This window comes from Cucurbita pepo, chromosome 3 (assembly GCF_057944985.1).
Source record: "Cucurbita pepo subsp. pepo isolate OVF chromosome 3, ASM5794498v1, whole genome shotgun sequence".
Classification (NCBI taxonomy): domain Eukaryota; kingdom Viridiplantae; phylum Streptophyta; class Magnoliopsida; order Cucurbitales; family Cucurbitaceae; genus Cucurbita; species Cucurbita pepo.
Genome location: NC_141800.1, coordinates 5,007,707 through 5,025,574, shown reverse-complemented (window position 1 = coordinate 5,025,574; position 17,868 = coordinate 5,007,707). Strand labels below are relative to the sequence as shown.

Here is a 17,868-nt window from a genome sequence, read left to right as displayed (position 1 = left end):
ACGCCATTGAGTTGAACTGCAAATATCATATATATTTACCCAACCGTATTCATATAAATTTTAAATTAATTATGTTGTAAAAGTTTTAAAACAAATATCATATATATTTTAACTATTATAATTAACCGTAACAAACATTAATTTTTCAAATACTCGTTTATCTTTAAAATTAAAATTTATCAAACACCAATATATATCGTAATACAATTATTTTTTTCAAAACACAACTTGTAACAATTATTAGAAACTATATCAATCTCGAAATTCTTATAATAATCCATACCCAATAGTCGAACCTCAGTATTACGACATTATTAAGAGTGAAGACTATTCCTACTAACTAACATGAGATCACTCATGTGTTTTTTAGAAGGTCGCTCAATATAGAGCTTATGAACAATTGAAAAGGAAGGTATACTTTATTGGTATAAACATTAATTTTCTTTAACTCGTTCTTAATCATTGTATCTTCATGATTACTTTCATTCAGATATAATTTAATATTATTCATGTTTTCCACCGTGTCACAGTTTTAAGAGATTTCGAGAAAAAAAAAAAAAAACTACCTGCTGGGGTTCGTGACGACCGACATCCGCCGGTAAAACCTAAACACAAAAATTTTTAAAAACCTCACCAACCCCCAACCAATTCGAATCACCCATTATTTTCTGCACCCTATTCTTTTTTTTTTTCTTTACCATTATAATTCAAATTAAAATATAGGGTCGAGATTTAAATATTTAACCAATAAAAAAATGAATAATATATTTAATTAATACAATAAATCTTTAAATTATTTGTTGTCGCGAATAGAAATTTAATTAACGATGTGAAGTTCGTAGTGCAAAACAATATAATAACTAGAGGTAATATAAAGACGCATCAATTTAAACTTCAAATTTGAATAAATATATCAATTTAAATGTAAGTGTTTATTTTTTTAAATAAATAAATAATTGTTAATAGACCAATACGTGTCATTTGGACGGATGGGAGCGATTTAAATTTAGTTTATGATTAAAATTAATTTTTCTTTTTTATTTTTCAAATAAAGAAAATAAATTATTACAACTTTGCCCTAAATTTTGAAAAATATCTTAGAATATTTTCTTATTTGTTGATTTGAATAAAAAATTAAATTTAAACTATGAATAGAAATAAATTGAATTAAATATGTGGATGAAAAATAATATTTTAATTAAAGAAAAACTAAAATTTAATTATTCGAAAAAAATTGTAATATTGGTTGAAGCAACGAACCGAATGCCATGCTTGAAGTGGAAGATTCTTGCACCAAATGTCCAAATGGGAGAATTCATACCGGCTGTATCGGTAACCGGTTGTCGGCTCGAACTTCTTCTATAAATATGAGCAGCAAGAGCTTAGTATCTTCGTGTCATCGAGCGCCGATTCCTTCTTTGGGTCTCTCTGCTCTGAAAGTTCGACTTACTCTTTTAGTTCACTTCACTAATTCCTTCAGATCTGTAGCCAATTTTCCTCTTCCAGGTTCATTTCTCTCTCTTTCTTGCCCTTAGTGGCTTCCTCTGTGTTTTATGGATGTTTCTGATTTTGATGTCATTGGGGTTTGCGTGTCTACGTGCTCCTGCTGCCATGGTGTCTGAAATTTTGTTCACTTTGGGCTTTTATTGTGGGGATTTTCTTTTGGTTTCTTTATAGGAGTCGGGGATTATCTTGTTGGGTTCGTTTTGAAGTGGTTTTTGTTCTCTGTCTGGAATGTATGGTTCTTGTTAGTGTGGTGTTGATCTGTTGTTTTTCTATTCGAATTTGTTCGTTGTTTAGTCATTTCTCACTCGATGACTTACTGAAGGAATTTTCTATGGTAATCCTTTTTTATATTGGTTTCACTATGGAGATGTGGCCTTGTGATTTTGGGGTTTTTTTGTTTAGTGAACTCTAGAGCTGTGGATTTCTTTCTCTTCTTACGAATTTGGACTGATAATCGCTTAATTTTTGTCTTATTTTTGGTATATACGTTTTTTCAAAGTTTAAGACGCTGATTCGTATTCGAAGTGAAATGTTCACTTCACAACTGAATTTCTAGAATCAATTCTGAGATATGCTTATATGCCTATGATTATTCTCTATTGCTGGGCGCATAAGCTTTCTATATTTGAATACTGAAGAAGATTTGTGGATTTTTGTATGTTTTCGTTTTTTGCCTCGGTAGGTTCAGAGAATGGAGAACTTTCTATTTACTTCTGAGTCTGTGAACGAGGGTCACCCAGACAAGCTCTGTGACCAGATCTCAGATGCAGTTCTTGATGCTTGTCTTGCCCAAGATCCTGATAGCAAGGTTGCTTGTGAGACCTGCACCAAGACCAACATGGTTATGGTTTTTGGAGAGATTACCACCAAGGCGATCGTGGACTATGAGAAGATCGTTCGTGACACTTGCCGTTCCATCGGATTCATCTCGGATGATGTGGGTCTCGATGCCGACAACTGCAAGGTCTTAGTCAACATCGAGCAGCAGAGCCCTGATATTGCCCAAGGTGTCCATGGCCATTTCACTAAGCGACCTGAGGAAATTGGTGCTGGTGACCAGGGTCACATGTTTGGCTATGCCACAGATGAGACCCCAGAGCTCATGCCTCTTAGTCACGTCCTTGCAACTAAGCTTGGCGCTCGCCTCACTGAGGTGAGGAAGAATGGTACCTGTCCATGGTTGAGACCCGATGGTAAGACCCAAGTTACTGTTGAGTACTACAATGATAATGGTGCCATGGTCCCTGTTCGAGTCCATACGGTTCTCATCTCCACCCAGCACGATGAAACTGTCACCAACGATGAGATTGCAGCTGACCTTAAGGAACATGTCATCAAGCCTGTGATCCCCGAGAAGTATCTTGATGAGAAGACCATCTTCCACCTCAATCCCTCTGGCCGCTTCGTCATCGGTGGCCCACATGGAGATGCAGGTCTCACTGGTCGTAAGATCATCATTGACACTTACGGTGGATGGGGAGCTCACGGTGGAGGTGCTTTCTCAGGAAAGGACCCAACCAAAGTGGACAGAAGTGGTGCTTACATTGTCAGGCAGGCTGCCAAGAGCATTGTAGCCAGCGACCTTGCTCGTAGGGCAATCGTGCAGGTCTCTTATGCCATTGGTGTGCCTGAACCATTGTCAGTCTTCGTCGACACATATGGAACCGGGAAGATCCCCGACAAGGAAATCCTCAAGATCGTGAAGGAGAACTTCGACTTCAGACCCGGAATGATGACCATCAACCTGGACTTGAAGAGAGGAGGCAACGGCAGATTCTTGAAGACAGCCGCATATGGACATTTTGGAAGGGATGACCCTGATTTCACCTGGGAAGTTGTGAAGCCCCTTAAATGGGAGAAGCCTCAATCTTGAGATGGGGGTTGGTCTGTTCAAAGCCGCCATGGAAATTGGTAAACCGACCTTTGTTACCACGGGATGAATAATATGTGTGCTGCTCTTATAATCCAAGGTAGTAGCTGCTAATGTTCTTGTTCTTTTCACATGTTAGATCCTTTTGTCCCCGCCTTACTTCCTTCTCCTCCATTTCTTTTTGCTTATTTTACCTCCATGATGTATCCTTTTTGTACCAGTTTTTATAATGTCCGAGGCCAAATTGCTGTTGGTACTAAGAGTAAATGACTGCAATCACTGTGACAGCAATTCTTATTCATATTAGAAGGGGTTTTGGGAGGATTATAGGGTGTCTTTTTTGGCTGTATGACCTTTATTCTATGTGAGTAGAGAGCTTAGGCTTCATTTAATATAAAGTTCATACAGAACGAACTGTTCATCAATAATTAATAGGTTCTGAAAGTTAAAACTAGATTTCTTCTTTGGGTATTTATTTTTTTCCTATTAGAAGCAGGGAGTAGAAGAATCTACGATCGTGGGTTTTTCATTGGAAAATGCATCCCTTTTTAAGAAAACCTGAATTGTTGCTTCTTTCTAAACAGAATATGGCAGGTTTTTCTAGTAATAGATTTTTATAATGTAGTGGTTAAACATGCTTATTTGCTATTAATTAATTCTATAACTAATATGTATTCCAATAGAATTATGAAGGATATATCAGTTTTTAACCTTTTTTACTGATTGTTTGCATCCTCCATCAATGTATCATTAATATACTATTTTTTTTTATCTTTACCAGTTGTTGATGGTCATCTACAATATTAAGCTGTCAATGATGGTCATATTAAAGCTTTTCAATCAAAAATTGATGCTAGAAGTATTTTTAACTTCACAAATACTGTCTTTAGATCAATATGTTGTCACAAATACTGTCTTTAGATCAAGCCATGACAGATGTGTGTCAATTATTGTTGGTTGTCACCGTTTAGTGTTTGTGCTCGTCACACAATATCGCATCGTCGTCAAGGGGTTTAGTGTTTGTGCTCGTCACACAATATCGCATCGTCGTCAAGGGGCATCGCTAGAGGTGTCACATGGCATTGCCAATGGGAGTTGTGCAAATTGATGTCTAAGGCTGCAACATTGTTGTCATTCACCACAGTCGAAGAAAAAATGTTGAATATTGTTTAGCATCAATTTTTTTTATTATGGAGATTCAAAAGTAATATGAATCATCACTAATATTTTTTAAAAAAATAAATGTGAGCTAAAAACCATTAAGTTCAACTTGATCTATGTTTTTTACTGGACTAATGGTTTTAAGTGCTTTGGGTAACATTTCGCTCAGTTATGTAATCAAAAGTAGCTCTAAATATACATAACGTGATCTTAGATGAAACATTTAGATCACATTTGATGACCATTTGGTCTTTTGTTTTAAAAAATTGTTCTTGTTTAGAAAAATATTTGAATTCATAGCCAAATTTCAAAAACAAAATTTTCAAACATACAAAACAGAAACCCAAATTACTTCATAGATGTGGCTCCAAAGGGTATGGGCATTCTTCGAGCATCAGATGCTATCTAACCTTGTATTATGCACTATTTGTCGCAAGTGCTACTCATTTGTCAAATGATACAGCCTGTGAAAGTACTCTTTGGTGTCAGCTTGAGGACCACTAAAGGCTAGTGATCATTCACAAGATTAGTGTTCTAATCAATTATTTTGTTCCTTGATTGGTCGAGTGAGATAATGGAGATTGTTGAGTTCTACATATCTCCTCATCAACCAATTAGAAGAGGATGAAGATCCACAAGGATAGACTTTGTGGGTCTCATCAGACACTATATAACAAGATTTCTTGCTTCTTGCATTTCATCAATAACTCAATTCAAAAGCACTTTGAGGACTTACTTCCTTTGTGTTAAAGTTGGTAGGCATGGCAACCATGGCTCTTTCATCTACATTCACCGGAAAGGCTATTCCTTTGAACGCACCAACCGAGCTCTCATCCTCGGTTCGCAGCAACAGTAGAGTCTCAATGAGGAGAGCTGGAAAGCCAGCAGCTTCCTCAGGCAGCCCATGGTACGGTCCCGACCGTGTCAAGTACCTTGGACCACTCTCTGGTGAGCCTCCATCTTACCTCAAAGGGGAGTTCCCTGGTGACTATGGTTGGGACACTGCAGGTCTATCAGCCGATCCCGAGACCTTTGCCAAGAACCGGGAGCTGGAAGTGATTCACAGCAGATGGGCCATGCTTGGGGCTCTAGGATGTGTATTCCCAGAGCTTCTTTCCAGAAATGGAGTCAAGTTTGGTGAAGCAGTTTGGTTCAAGGCTGGTTCACAAATCTTCAGTGAGGGTGGCCTAGACTATCTTGGAAACCCAAGTCTTATTCACGCACAGAGCATTTTGGCCATTTGGGCATCTCAAGTAGTGCTAATGGGTGCAGTTGAAGGTTACCGTATTGCTGGAGGACCACTTGGAGAAGTTACCGATCCCATCTACCCCGGCGGTAGCTTTGATCCCCTCGGGCTGGCTGACGATCCCGAGGCATTTGCAGAGCTTAAGGTTAAAGAACTCAAGAACGGCCGTCTTGCAATGTTTTCCATGTTCGGATATTTTGTACAGGCCATTGTAACAGGAAAAGGTCCTTTGGAGAACCTCGCAGATCATCTTGCAGATCCTGTCAACAACAATGCATGGGCTTATGCTACCAACTTTGTCCCTGGGAAGTGAAATTACCTTGTCATGTTTAAACAAGCTTTCAATTCAACTTCAATGGGAGCATAGCCTATAAAATGTAAACTGTTATATCAAAATGTTGAAGATCAACAATCAATGTTATAATCATTGAAACAATCTCGAGCAAATTGCTGCTTTATTTATCCTTTAAAAGAACAGACAAGGCCATATGCAGCTAAAAGTTGAGCGTCCACCTATTTTATCAACTCCATGAACTAAGCAAATATCACAAAAGGGATTAAATTATTGATCAAAATTCTTTTAGCCATGTGACTATTTAGAATCATAATTTACTCCCAACTCATATTTAGCTACAAATAACATACAGATACTAAAACACAATAAGGAAAGCTTTCTGATTTTTGCTCTCAGAACATCAGACTACTGTTACCGTTTCGAAAAGAGACAAGATGCATAACCCCCAGTATGGAGAGATTCTTAAAGCATGTTGATAGGCCCCAACTAGATTCATTTAAGGCCATAGAAAAATGAAGGGAAGAAAGGCAGAGAAGAGTCATGGACCCACTGATTAAAGAGCACGGGCTGGAAGCTCAGTTATGTGTAATCAAATATTTGGTTTACGTGTAGTACGGGTGAATGCCAGCTATTGGGTGAAACCTGTAAGAAAGAGGAAGAGCCCGGGGCAGGCACAGGGGTACAGATTTAGTTGGATCATGGGGCCTAGGAGCCTTTTTGAGGGTGAGGAGTACCTGGTTGTGGGGCATGTAGTATTGTTCTGAGGGGTAATATGTTCCCTTTCCCCTGTAATTAAATTTACAAGCTCACGCATATCAAGATATTTTCCTATTTTTATCTTCTGCCAGCATCGCAGAATGTAGAAACTCAATAATTTGCATGCCTCTTCCAGCTACAGCAATTTGATAATGGTTCCTGTAGAAAAATAAAGCCAAGAAACGAGGGTGGGTCAAGCTAATGCAATGACAAGTTTCATCGGGTATATTGAATTAAGTATCCACTAACCTGTCACAGACTCTAGCATCAATGGCCTCCGGTTCTGGCACAGTAATGATCAAGTAAGTATACTCAACCATTTTCCCCTGTGCCTCGAGTTTCCAACACCTGATCCTTTGATCAAGACCGGTTGAAAACACCCAAATCCCATCTGTCCAGACACCTACACAGGACAAAGAAACATCAGATCTTCACTAGTATCTCTAGAATGCTGCAAGAAAGTCTTGTTATAAAGTTTACAAAAGAATTCGGAAAGTTTGCAACCGTTTAACTCAAAAGAACACCGGCTTTCAGCATTAAGTGCATAGCACAAAAAATATGTTCAGTATGCTTAGTTTGAGGCACCTGTAACATGGACGGCGGGATAAAATTTATAATAAATGTGCGCATAGGATGATGAAACAGAGTATGAATATCCACATTGTATGGGATTAAGACAGGTAAGGCATTTTGCTTCACGCATTTTCAATTGAAACCAAGAAGTATGGAACTCTGGATCAACATTTAAAATCGAATCTAAAATTGTAAAATCATAAAGACTTCTTTTACCTTTTATAGCAGAGCTGTGAGCTGATGCAATTTTGTGAGACCTGAGGAACCTAACCATATATTTATGATTACAGTCTTCACTTTGAAGTATAAACCTCTTTATACATTCTGATTCAGATTCCATTATCTCAGAACTAGGGCTTTCGGAGAGCAATGATAAATCGAACGTAAGACAATGAAGTGCTTGATCATCACCACCACTGATTACATGGTACAAGAAACAGTTGTTAACACATTCAGAACCGTTCACAGCCGCTACATGGAGACAATTCACGCCAGATTGATGGACATTGGTTAGAACATGAATAGGCTGTATTTCACTCGTCTCAGAGGAAGAATTGCTGGTGCTTAAAATTAGTTCAGAAGAGGTAGAACAAACAGGTTGAGAGCAAGCTGTATCGGCTATGGATATGTCCACTTTGGATGAGCTTTCGTAAGGATCTTGATTTTTTATGCTTAAGTTGGCATTGTCTGCACCTTTCTTAGTAACCAAATCTTTTATTGGTCGACCTTTGGTCACGGCACTTAAAGATTTCCGGCGTCTGCCACCCTGGCTTCCTCTTCCTGTACGAGGCCGTTTCTGAAAATCAATGAATGTTTCCTGATGAAGAGTAGAGAAACGTTTCATGAATACTTCAATAGTTCCAGTCAGATCCCAAAATGCAATACTTCCATCGGTGGCTCCACTAATGACGATGTAAACATTCCCAGCCAAAGTTTCTCCAACTGAAATGAACTTAATTAGAAAATGACAAAAAAAAAAAAAAAAAAAAAAAAAAAAAAGAATCAAGGTACGAAATACTCAAAAAAAATATGTAAAAATACACCAATTTATGTATATTTTTCCCTTTATAGGAGCCATGTACTCGCCATTTAACTGAACCATTCTCAATTTCCTTTATAGGTGCTGTGACATGCTTTTTGTATTTAAAGAAACGTAGTCCGGAGATCCAAACATGAGAAATATGACCATATTGTGATCAGCCTATCAAATAATGGTGCAAACAAGCCATTTGGCTCACTTTTTAGCTAAAACTAACATGTTGCTTGAGAAGTAAAAGGAAACTAAGGGGGTTTGGTTTTATGCTGCTTAACGGAAAGTACCACTAAAATCCAAACGATACATCAATTACGCTGTTTTAAGTCAAGTAGTTAATGGAAAAAAATATGCTATTCATACTTCGGGAATCTGTGTCGTTCCAATTCTATTGGCTAACCCCGAAGGGACCATACTTCAGGAATAGAAATACAAGATTACAAAACAAGCTTGAACGTCAAGACATACAAAAATGTTAGCATGACTTTTTCCAACTACAACATATAATGGGAAAGTGAAATAGACAGACCTCCATTAGGATAGAATTTCGGAAAAATTATGTGCTGTAACGTCAAAACTGGTGATCCCACAGGAACCAGTGAAGCAACTTCAAACCTGCACAAAAACTAATTAGAAAAATGCATGTTTACATAAATAAAAAGTGAGTTGCAAAGTTAGTTAATCATTTTTCTCATGTTTACCATAATCGATGGGGTAAAATTAGAGCTCGAAGTGAAAGTGTGGCATCTGAACATGCAACAACGATGAAACAGACAGTAAACCTGGAAAGCCAACGGAAAAAAAGAATCTTAATGAAAACTAAAATTTAAGAAAATAATAGCAATGAAGAAAAAGTACATGGGAAGAAAACGCACTTTGAATTAAGATGTTTAACGAGAAGGCCAGTAACAGCCATGTATCGCCAGTCATCTTCATATTTTTCTATGGAGAAAGATTTAAGCCTCAACTCCTCTTTTTCTTGAAGAAAATTGGATTCAGCATCAGGATTTATGCTAGACGCAACCGTGGCTTCATCTTTCCTTGTATTGAATGAATTTCTATGGGAAGTTGAATTCTTGGTTGGCATATCAGTAGAAAGCCATTTGAAGGAAATTGATGAGACAAATCCAGAGGGCTCGCAACTAACTTCGCCATTATGTTGTAAACAGCCATTTGTGCGTTCCATTTTCTCCAGCTTCCTATGCTTCTGTAGCCAAGAAGTTAACACCCGCTTCGCACCAGCTGAAATTAGCAAAATAGGATCTTCCCTATCGTTTGAGTCGGATTCTTGTATATCTTTTACATCAGGTACAATAGTCTCATCTGATGAAATCAAGTGTACTTTTGATATGTAGCATATGGATCTCACAGCTGATCCCCCAACATGCTCCCCAAGCAAATTTGAAGCAGACCAATTATTGGTGTCAGGAGTATACCTGTAACATCGTACAATTGCATCAATTACAGGCTCCTTGTCAGTCTTTAACACTATTTTCTGGAACAAGGAAAACTGAAAGGTAATTTTCTTTTCTTTAATAAGATGGTGATCTACAAATACATCATGTCCAATGCCTTAGCAGTTGGCAGATTCATCAGATATTTACTGGTTCATTTTTTAATGTCAAGTCAGATGCTAGAGATAAATAATAAGAACAAGAATAAAAACTACATACCTAGTCATCCTCACAGTTCCATCTTCACAGCCAGTTGCAATCCAGCTAGATCTGGATGAGATGCCATGCTTGTTGTCAACTTTAGGTGCACAGTTTTCAGGTATGAAGCACAAAGAATGCAACTCTCTGCCATGGAATTGTACGTGCAAATTTTGAGAAAATACTTTTCTTTCACTGTCTGAAAACCAATAGCGATGAATATAGATCATTTCATCCTGAATTAAAAACAAGAAAAGTCAAACTCCCAATAGAAGTTATCAATATCAGTAAAAAAAGAGATGACAGAAATGAAAGGGGGAGGCGTGGAAAAACCTTGACATATGCAAAACATTTCTTAAGTTCTGGTATGTCACCAAGATAATGAGAATAAGGACGCCGCCATCCACCACATTGAATTTGTAATACCTGCTCCGATCCATGTCGTTTGAGATCCAAAAGGAATAATAATTGCAGTGCGTGCAGAGAGAGGAGAGAGAGAGAGAGAGTGAACCTTTGCTTCAGTAATTAAGTTCCACACAATGAAATCTGTGGATGCAAAGCCAGTTGCATAAAGATTGCTTGTCAAATCAAGAGAAGAATTTTGATCATAGAAGAGAGACTGCACTGAAGTCAACTCTTTAACTTGTTTCATCCCTATGAACTCCAAAACTTTCTGGTCTTTGAGTTTGACATATTCCATGTGACATATGCATCCATCTGCTCCAGTCTGAACAACAGAAAATAGCAACATACTGTAAATTGTCGTGGTAAAATCTCCAAAACCAATTGCATCAGAACAAAGAATTAAAAGAAAGATGAATCGTAAGCTTAGTTATCAGGAAAAAAAGGAAGTTGAACAAGCCACCCACTCATTGTAAGTGATTTTGTAGCACTACAAGCTCACATCTAAAGAAATTGTAAGGAGCGAATGCACGGGGAATTATCCTAATGCTTGTAATTGTCACAATGCTCCTAAAGAACAAACAAATTCCATTGCTAACCTGATGTCCAAATGAGGTTCTCATTCTATTTTTCTTATTTCCACTGATACATAAATGAAAAAATAATGCCTAGATACCTCAAGAATAGAGAAATTATTAAGGGAAAAGAAGAGGTAGTACCGAGTGTATTTCTGTTTCACATGATTCCAATCTGGCTATTACAACACTTGTAACAGTTGATATACCGTGAGCTCCTTTGAAATAACAGGTTGGAATTATCTTTACTCCTGCTGTTGTAATTGGACTATCAAGTAATAGGTCCTTTGATAAAGGGAATAGAATAAGATTGCCACGTACATCACCACACACCACAATCTGCAAAAATAAGCACATTGAAAATTGAAGGCGGGAAAATTAACATCACCGTCCATGATGTGCGGAAAGACAACATGGGGTTTTTTATTTAATGAAAAAGCCAGTTATCCTTAAGATGAACGAAAATACATAGAGGACCATACAAAAAGGCCTGCCAGCACAAGGAAAACAAAAAAGAAAAGGAAAGAAACATAACAAACAGGCCCCAGCTGTTGGTGATTGGAAAAAATAAATAAAGAAATTGTATGAGGTATGTAAGCGTACTCAAATGGAGGCATTAAAATGTGCCTAGCCCCAAGCTTCCTCCCAGGCCTAGAAATACCCAAAAAGATTCTCAGGTTCTTTTCTAACCAATTATTCCATAAACAAGCAACAAAACTAGCTTGCCAAAATACATAACCAGTCTCTAAAAGAACAGAACCAAAACAACTTCCTCCTTCATTGCACATAAACTAGAATTTAAGAGCTGCGAAAATACCAAAAGTCTACAGAAAACGATAAAAGGGAAAACAGACCCATAAAAGATGGTTCAAGCCGTCTCAATTACATTTGCACGTAATGCACCACACCAATGGGGTCAAAGACCACAATTGAGGCTGTTTGAATAAAGTCTAATGCATTGATCATAAGGTCAATTCTAAAACATGACATCATCAATGGAAGTAATTCTGCAATTACATGAAATTTAGAAAAGGGAAAATGTACCTCTTCCTCAAATGACGCATCCAAACACATGATCCTCATGCCCAAGCATGATATATATTCTGCCATAAGAGACGCATTATAATTTTTGCCATTCTGAGAACCTGATACATGATCATATAACCTCCAGAGTTTCAATACGCCTCTAGGATCAGCAGTAAATATGTACCTACAAAATAAATAGAAAGAAATTATATCCAGAAAATGATATTTAAACCCCCCCCCCCCCCCCCCCTCTGCCGTTCTTGTCAAGGGTACAATGTTCTAAAATATTGCCACATTTTATAAAGAAATTGAGGAATGTTCTTCAGACTTCAAAAAAAAAAAAATTGTACAATTAAATTTCCTTTGAATGTTTCCTTCAGACCATCAATCAGTCTCATGAGGATCTCATGTCTGCGGAGCTTCAAATGAAATAATGGATTCAAGGTTCTGTAAAACATGAATCTTTGTCCAACCACAGCTTATATAAAGATCTCAGCTGGTGGTTCCATCATTATCAGAGTTGAAAAAAGGAAATGGTGTTAACCTGAATCCAAGTGACTTGCACCAAAAGGTTCCTAACAGCTGTCTCTCCATTTCAGCTGACCAGTTAAATGAGATGTCAGGTTTAGGGGCATTTGAATTGCGTAGAACTTTTACAACTGTCATTCTTCCTTGACCATCTCCAAGAGCAACCCAATCCTCATCTCCGCAGGAAACTTCAGACGGACTTGGGGCTAATAAATCCATGCAAACAATCGGAACCTCTTCGCTAACTTGCACAAGTTTGGTCCAAATTACATCCATGGTATCAGATAATGTGGCATGATACAGATAACCACGGTTGGTGGCAACATAGAGTGTAAGTTCAGACGAGAACTGTAAGCAGCGCACATACTCACTTTTACTGCAAATGAAAGTAAGATCATATAAAGGGAGTGGTTGCCACTCCCACCCTCAGAAAATAAAAGCGAGGAAATAAATTGAAATTCAATGATGAGTACATCTACAAGAAATCTTGAAGGAGCTCTCTGGAAAATGAACCTCACCTGTCCATACGTCCGTTATGATCAAATGAATTTGGAATACAACTAGTGAAAACCTCTGCACTTTCAGCAGGTTCATTGGAGGTCACAGATAAAGAAGTGTTTAGCCGATGCACTTTAATAGAAGAATCAAAGCCAGCAGTAATAAGAAGAGATGATATTGGATCATACAAACATCTCCATACGCCTCTGCCTCTGTAATAAATTAAAAAATAGAACATAAATATGTCATAGCAAGGATATCCAGATAAGTATATTATAGATGCATAATCAAGAGAAGCGAGTAATTAATATGTCGAGGATCATACACCTCCATACCCAAGCTAATACTTAAATAAATGGAAAACAAAAAAAAAAATGAACTTATGCCCTTGAATTTTGCAAGTTGAATCATTTAAACCGGAAACTAATAGCTTTATTAATTAAAACCTTAAACTTCAGTAAATAAATCAACTTAGATCCTCTACCAGCAATTCATAGTTATCTCACTTATTTACGATTAAAATCAACTCAAAATTACCTACATAAAATCTTCTCCCAAAATCCTACCAAAGTGGCATCATGAAATTCTTCCAAAATAAGTAGAGAAAAATAGAGGAAGAAGAGGAGATGAAAACCACTCATATTGATGAAATTCATTACCCATTACTATCCACTTAACTCGTGTATTTAAATAAGTGTTACGCACGTGTGAGAATTATGCACCAATGTTTTGAAACCAAATCCTAACCGAGAGTCTAAACTGATTCTCTTAGGATTTTAATATACAATCGGTAGCTTAGGATTTTAATCGACTCAACCTACAAAGTTTAGGATTACAAATTGATGGTCCTTCAAATTATAAATTCTCTTTCCAACAGCATCGAAGTACTTCACCACCCCCCACCCCCACCCCAAAAAAATAGAGAGAAAAGGAAGCAACAAAAATGGGAATCTGTTATTAGAGGAGAATCAAAATATATGTGTTTAGCAAGTATTGATAAAAAATTTGAGAATGGGCCAGCATAAAGTACACCAAAGCAAACTATATGAAACTCTAGTCAAAACAGAAAAGTTTTCACAGCTCACATATGCTCCTTTATCGTCTCCAGTTGTTTGCCATCTATTCCCCATGCACGACACGTACAATCCTCACCGGCTGTGATTATCAACTACAAGGATAACCCAAAAGAACAGTCAGTGCATGTACAAGAACAAACAAGGGAATACAACCAGGCTTCTAATTCATATAGCTACATAGAACTCAGACTAGACATAATATATAAAAATGATGCAAGGTTCAAATCAATTTTCAAACTTCTTGGAAAAATATAAAGTTGCGTATTATGTACCAAAAGATAGCAAAGATGAGCTATAGAATTTGGAACTAGGCAAATAGTTTTTGGGACGTGAAACTCTTAGCTAGAACATCAGAGAAAGAATAAACTTAGATGCAAGGGAGATGGAAGAGTTCAGATCTCTTTCAAAACTTTTGGAAGAGGTGCAGGTAACAGAAAGATGACAAAAAAATATCGAAAATACAAAGTTCAGAGCAGTTTTCAGTAAATTCCCTGACCCAGAATCTGCTGGTACTGATCTTGCTCTTGAAAAAGTTTCTCCTGATGCAATTTGGAAGGTTGGCAACCCAAAACAGGTGAAATTTTAATGGACCTTATGTTTTGGGGAGTTAACACCTTACATAGAGTTCATGGTGCATATTGTAACAGCGCAGCAGAGAGTCAAGATCACACTTTTTCACTTCAGCTTTAGTAGGAGATGCTGGAATCTAAAAGTTTAAATCCTACATAGAACCTTCCGCTCAACTACAAAGAAGAAATTGAACCGGCTGCCACGTGATCACAAATTCAAAAAAGAAAGGCAAAGATCATCTGGTTGAATACAGTGAAGGCAAACCTTTGGGGTATATGAAGAAAGAGATGAAACATTCTTCAATGACAAAGCATTAGAATAGCTAAATTTAATTGTTCTCTCGGGAATTCCTTAACTCCTTCCTTTTGTAACTATTCCCCACATGTAACTATTATGAATCGGAGGACATGTTTCTATAGCACAGTGAGTAGCATAGACTCTGTTGGATGACTATTTAGTTTTTAGTTTTTTTCAAAAAAAAACCTAAGCTTATAACCTCTACTTCCACCTATGAGTTCCTTTGTTTTGCTATTCTCAAACATAAGTTTTGGAAAAAAAAGAAAAAAAAAAGGTTAGTGTTTTCAAAAAAAAAAAAAAATTATTTTGCTTTTAATTTGGCTAAGAATTAAAATGTTACCTTAAGAAAGACGACAACCGTTGTCCAGGAATTGCGAGAAAACAAGCACAATTTTCAAAAACTAAAAACCAAATGGTTTGCAAACAAGACCTTAGCTTTCAGGTCTATATTTTGTTGCTTTTCCCTAAATCAATGAAAAGTATTATCTTCTTTCTAAAAAGATATACAGTTGGGATTGTTTTCAGCCCAAGGGTGAGGGTAAGATAGTAACTTGATAAACTTCGAGGTGTCAAGAAATTATGAGTAATTGAAAAAAGTACTGTTTCAAGTTTCCAGTAACAGACATGATAGCACATAAAACGCACATGACAGGAATCATAGACTATTGACAAGGCCACCCAAAATTCTAGCATGTGATGAGGCTCACCAAATCATAGATACAGCAGTCCCAAACTCTAGCATTATGGCCAAACAGCACAGTAACCTCCCCGGGGTTATCTGCATCACTCCCTTTTTCATTTAGCCTCCAGATGCGAGCACTGAAGTTAAACCAAAAATAAATTAAGATGAATTAGGATACAATTCATGAAGATCATAATTGGCAAAAATCAAGAAACAAATTCACCAATCACCTACGATCATCAGAAACAGACACCAGTTTGGATCCATCAGAGGACCAAGCAATGCGAAAGATTGAACCCTCGTGTCCAACAAGCCTACTTATATGAATTGCCTCATATTTTAAATGGTGAAATTGAATGTCATTACTCTTTTCATCATGATCTTTCTTAGTATCTTTTGAAGGAACCACTTCCCAAACAATTATCTGCAAAATGCGATAAATGCTAAAATGTTAGAATTTGAAATGCAACCAACAATGAAGGAATAATAGGAAATCAAAAGCCTTTTTAATAAATTTTTATCCGCCGAAAACTAGTCAAAGCAGTACCCTACAGCTTCAAAATCTATATGAAGAATTCAAAGGAAATAGGCAAAGGATTCTGAAATTAAAAATAGTATATGAAGAAGAATTTAAAAGGTAGCATTCATGAGTTCCAATACAAAGAAAGATTAGGCACCTCGTTAAAAATAGTACCAGATGCAACTCGAAGAGTTTCAATATCATCACCCCACAACCGCATCGAGTACAAGAGGCACCTCTCTAGTATACATAAACCCAAACAGAGTCAGAAGCAGAAGAGTTAAAAGGAACACAGTACCTCCGAATTAAGAGAAATAAAACAGCGGTACAGCATGAATCACGAATATATTTGAACATTCCCAATGCAATTCATCTCGATAAAAATAAAATAATAGCACGGAGCTCTAACCTGGTGATTCAACTTTAAGAATCATTCTAGATTCACAAGTATCCCAAACATGAACAGAGTTATCGCTGCATCCAATGGCAATATAACCGCAGCTATCACTACCTGTCGAGGAAGAAGAGTCACGGCTCTACTCCCGATCAAAATTTAAAGTTAATAGCAGTTAAGCCACCTCAATAAAGGATTCTGAACTAAAATGATACCTTCAAGAAGCAAGCATCCAAAACCCAATTATTGAACCTCGGCAAAGAACATAACGGAACCAGGTTCAGACAAACTTCACCGCTCATTTCAACGCTTATACGATATAGCTTGACTCTTTTTTCACCAAAAACAACGAGTACGAAATCAACCTTAGTAGAAGACGGTGTTTCACTGGAATTCAAAGAGATAGATGAAATCCCATGAACGCGAATCCCTTCAAATACCCGAAACGATTCTATCATCCTCCCAGATTCCAAGTTATACGTCAGTACCTCGGAACCCGACCCTGTGTTTTTCCATCAGTGGAATGGAGGTAAATCGCAGTTGCTTATGAACTCAATGAAGATTGCAAAAATGCAACACTCACACAAACAGAGAGAGTATGAAGTTACCTGCGAGGAGAATTGGGAGAGAGGAAATTTGAGGAGGTAAATGGAGGAAGCATAGAGCGGAGATTTCTCCAAGGTATTGTCCACTATGCAAATGCCACTTGGTCTGTTCTTCCTTCACCGCCATGGCAGCTACGTCTAGCTGCAGTTACTGTCAGAGATGGAGATTCAGGTAGAACTCGTCTCAGGTGAATCGGTCGGAAAGTTACGGCGATTTTCAGCCTGAAGGTTTGAGCTTGAAGGTATGCATGGGCCAAGAACAAGGAAACGTGGGGAAGAAGGGGAAACCTAAAAATTGTAAAAAGGGGAAAATGTTTTATCTTTTTACTCCATGGTTAAAGAGGTATTAGTGAAACTTTAAAAAACTAACCGCACCGGATCAGAGTCGTACCCTACACTTAGTCATGTCAATAGATTGGTAAATCCTCAAATATCGAACAAATAACTCTAAAACAAAAGGAAAATGAGTCAAAGCCTCTTCCAATGCAGTAAAAAATGACTAAGACTCCAAAGAAGTCGAGCCTCGATTAAGGGGAGGTGTTGGATGATGAAAGTCCCACATCGACTAATTTAGGAAATGATCATGGATTTATAAGTGAAGAA

The 17,868-nt window shown here is 37.4% G+C and overlaps 3 protein-coding genes across 5 annotated transcripts; 2 read left to right on the top strand and 1 right to left on the bottom strand.

The window, feature by feature from the left end:
* Nucleotides 1-1,359: 1,359 nt before the first annotated feature.
* LOC111790795 (S-adenosylmethionine synthase 2-like) lies at nt 1,360-3,703 on the top strand. The gene is made up of 2 exons (XM_023671856.2): nt 1,360-1,506; nt 2,189-3,703. Exon 2 carries the CDS (start codon nt 2,198-2,200, stop codon nt 3,377-3,379), a length of 1,182 nt encoding a protein of 393 aa, XP_023527624.1. The 5' UTR covers nt 1,360-1,506; nt 2,189-2,197; the 3' UTR covers nt 3,380-3,703.
* Nucleotides 3,704-5,298: 1,595 nt separating this feature from the next.
* On the top strand, nt 5,299-6,219 carry LOC111790438 (chlorophyll a-b binding protein, chloroplastic-like). Its single transcript, XM_087122813.1, has one exon. It carries the CDS (start codon nt 5,299-5,301, stop codon nt 6,094-6,096), a length of 798 nt encoding a protein of 265 aa, XP_086978939.1. The 3' UTR covers nt 6,097-6,219.
* LOC111790437 (uncharacterized) lies at nt 6,211-17,557 on the bottom strand. 3 transcript variants are annotated; one of them, XM_023671328.2, is made up of 20 exons: nt 17,269-17,557; nt 16,876-17,162; nt 16,676-16,802; nt 16,424-16,506; nt 15,977-16,170; nt 15,772-15,883; nt 14,207-14,289; nt 13,142-13,333; nt 12,640-12,999; nt 12,114-12,279; nt 11,214-11,408; nt 10,604-10,819; nt 10,426-10,518; nt 10,114-10,328; nt 9,316-9,876; nt 9,142-9,222; nt 8,970-9,055; nt 7,624-8,349; nt 7,084-7,237; nt 6,211-6,993 (listed from the first exon to the last, which is right to left on the bottom strand). In XM_023671328.2, the coding sequence occupies exons 1-20, from the start codon at nt 17,390-17,392 to the stop codon at nt 6,894-6,896; spliced, it is 4,155 nt and encodes a 1,384-aa protein (XP_023527096.2). In that variant the 5' UTR covers nt 17,393-17,557; the 3' UTR covers nt 6,211-6,893. The 3 variants fall into 3 exon arrangements, with proteins under 3 accessions (XP_023527096.2, XP_086978938.1, XP_023527097.2); XM_087122812.1 differs by lacking the exon at nt 17,269-17,557 and having other exon boundaries at nt 16,676-16,777; nt 16,876-17,013; XM_023671329.2 differs by lacking the exons at nt 16,876-17,162; nt 17,269-17,557 and having other exon boundaries at nt 16,441-16,506; nt 16,676-16,777.
* Nucleotides 17,558-17,868: the final 311 nt, after the last annotated feature.

Coding starts and splice junctions, on each gene's coding strand:
- LOC111790795 (XM_023671856.2), top strand. CDS start 2,198: ATGGAGAACTTTCTATTTACTTCTGAGTCTGTGAACGAGGGTCACCCA.
- LOC111790438 (XM_087122813.1), top strand. CDS start 5,299: ATGGCAACCATGGCTCTTTCATCTACATTCACCGGAAAGGCTATTCCT.
- LOC111790437 (XM_023671328.2), bottom strand. CDS start 17,392: ATGGCGGTGAAGGAAGAACAGACCAAGTGGCATTTGCATAGTGGACAA. Junction 17,163..17,268: donor TCTCCCAATTCTCCTCGCAG/GTAACTTCATAC, acceptor GGAAAAACACAG/GGTCGGGTTCCGAGGTACTG. Junction 10,820..11,213: donor GTGAAACAGAAATACACTCG/GTACTACCTCTT, acceptor TCTGTTGTTCAG/ACTGGAGCAGATGGATGCAT.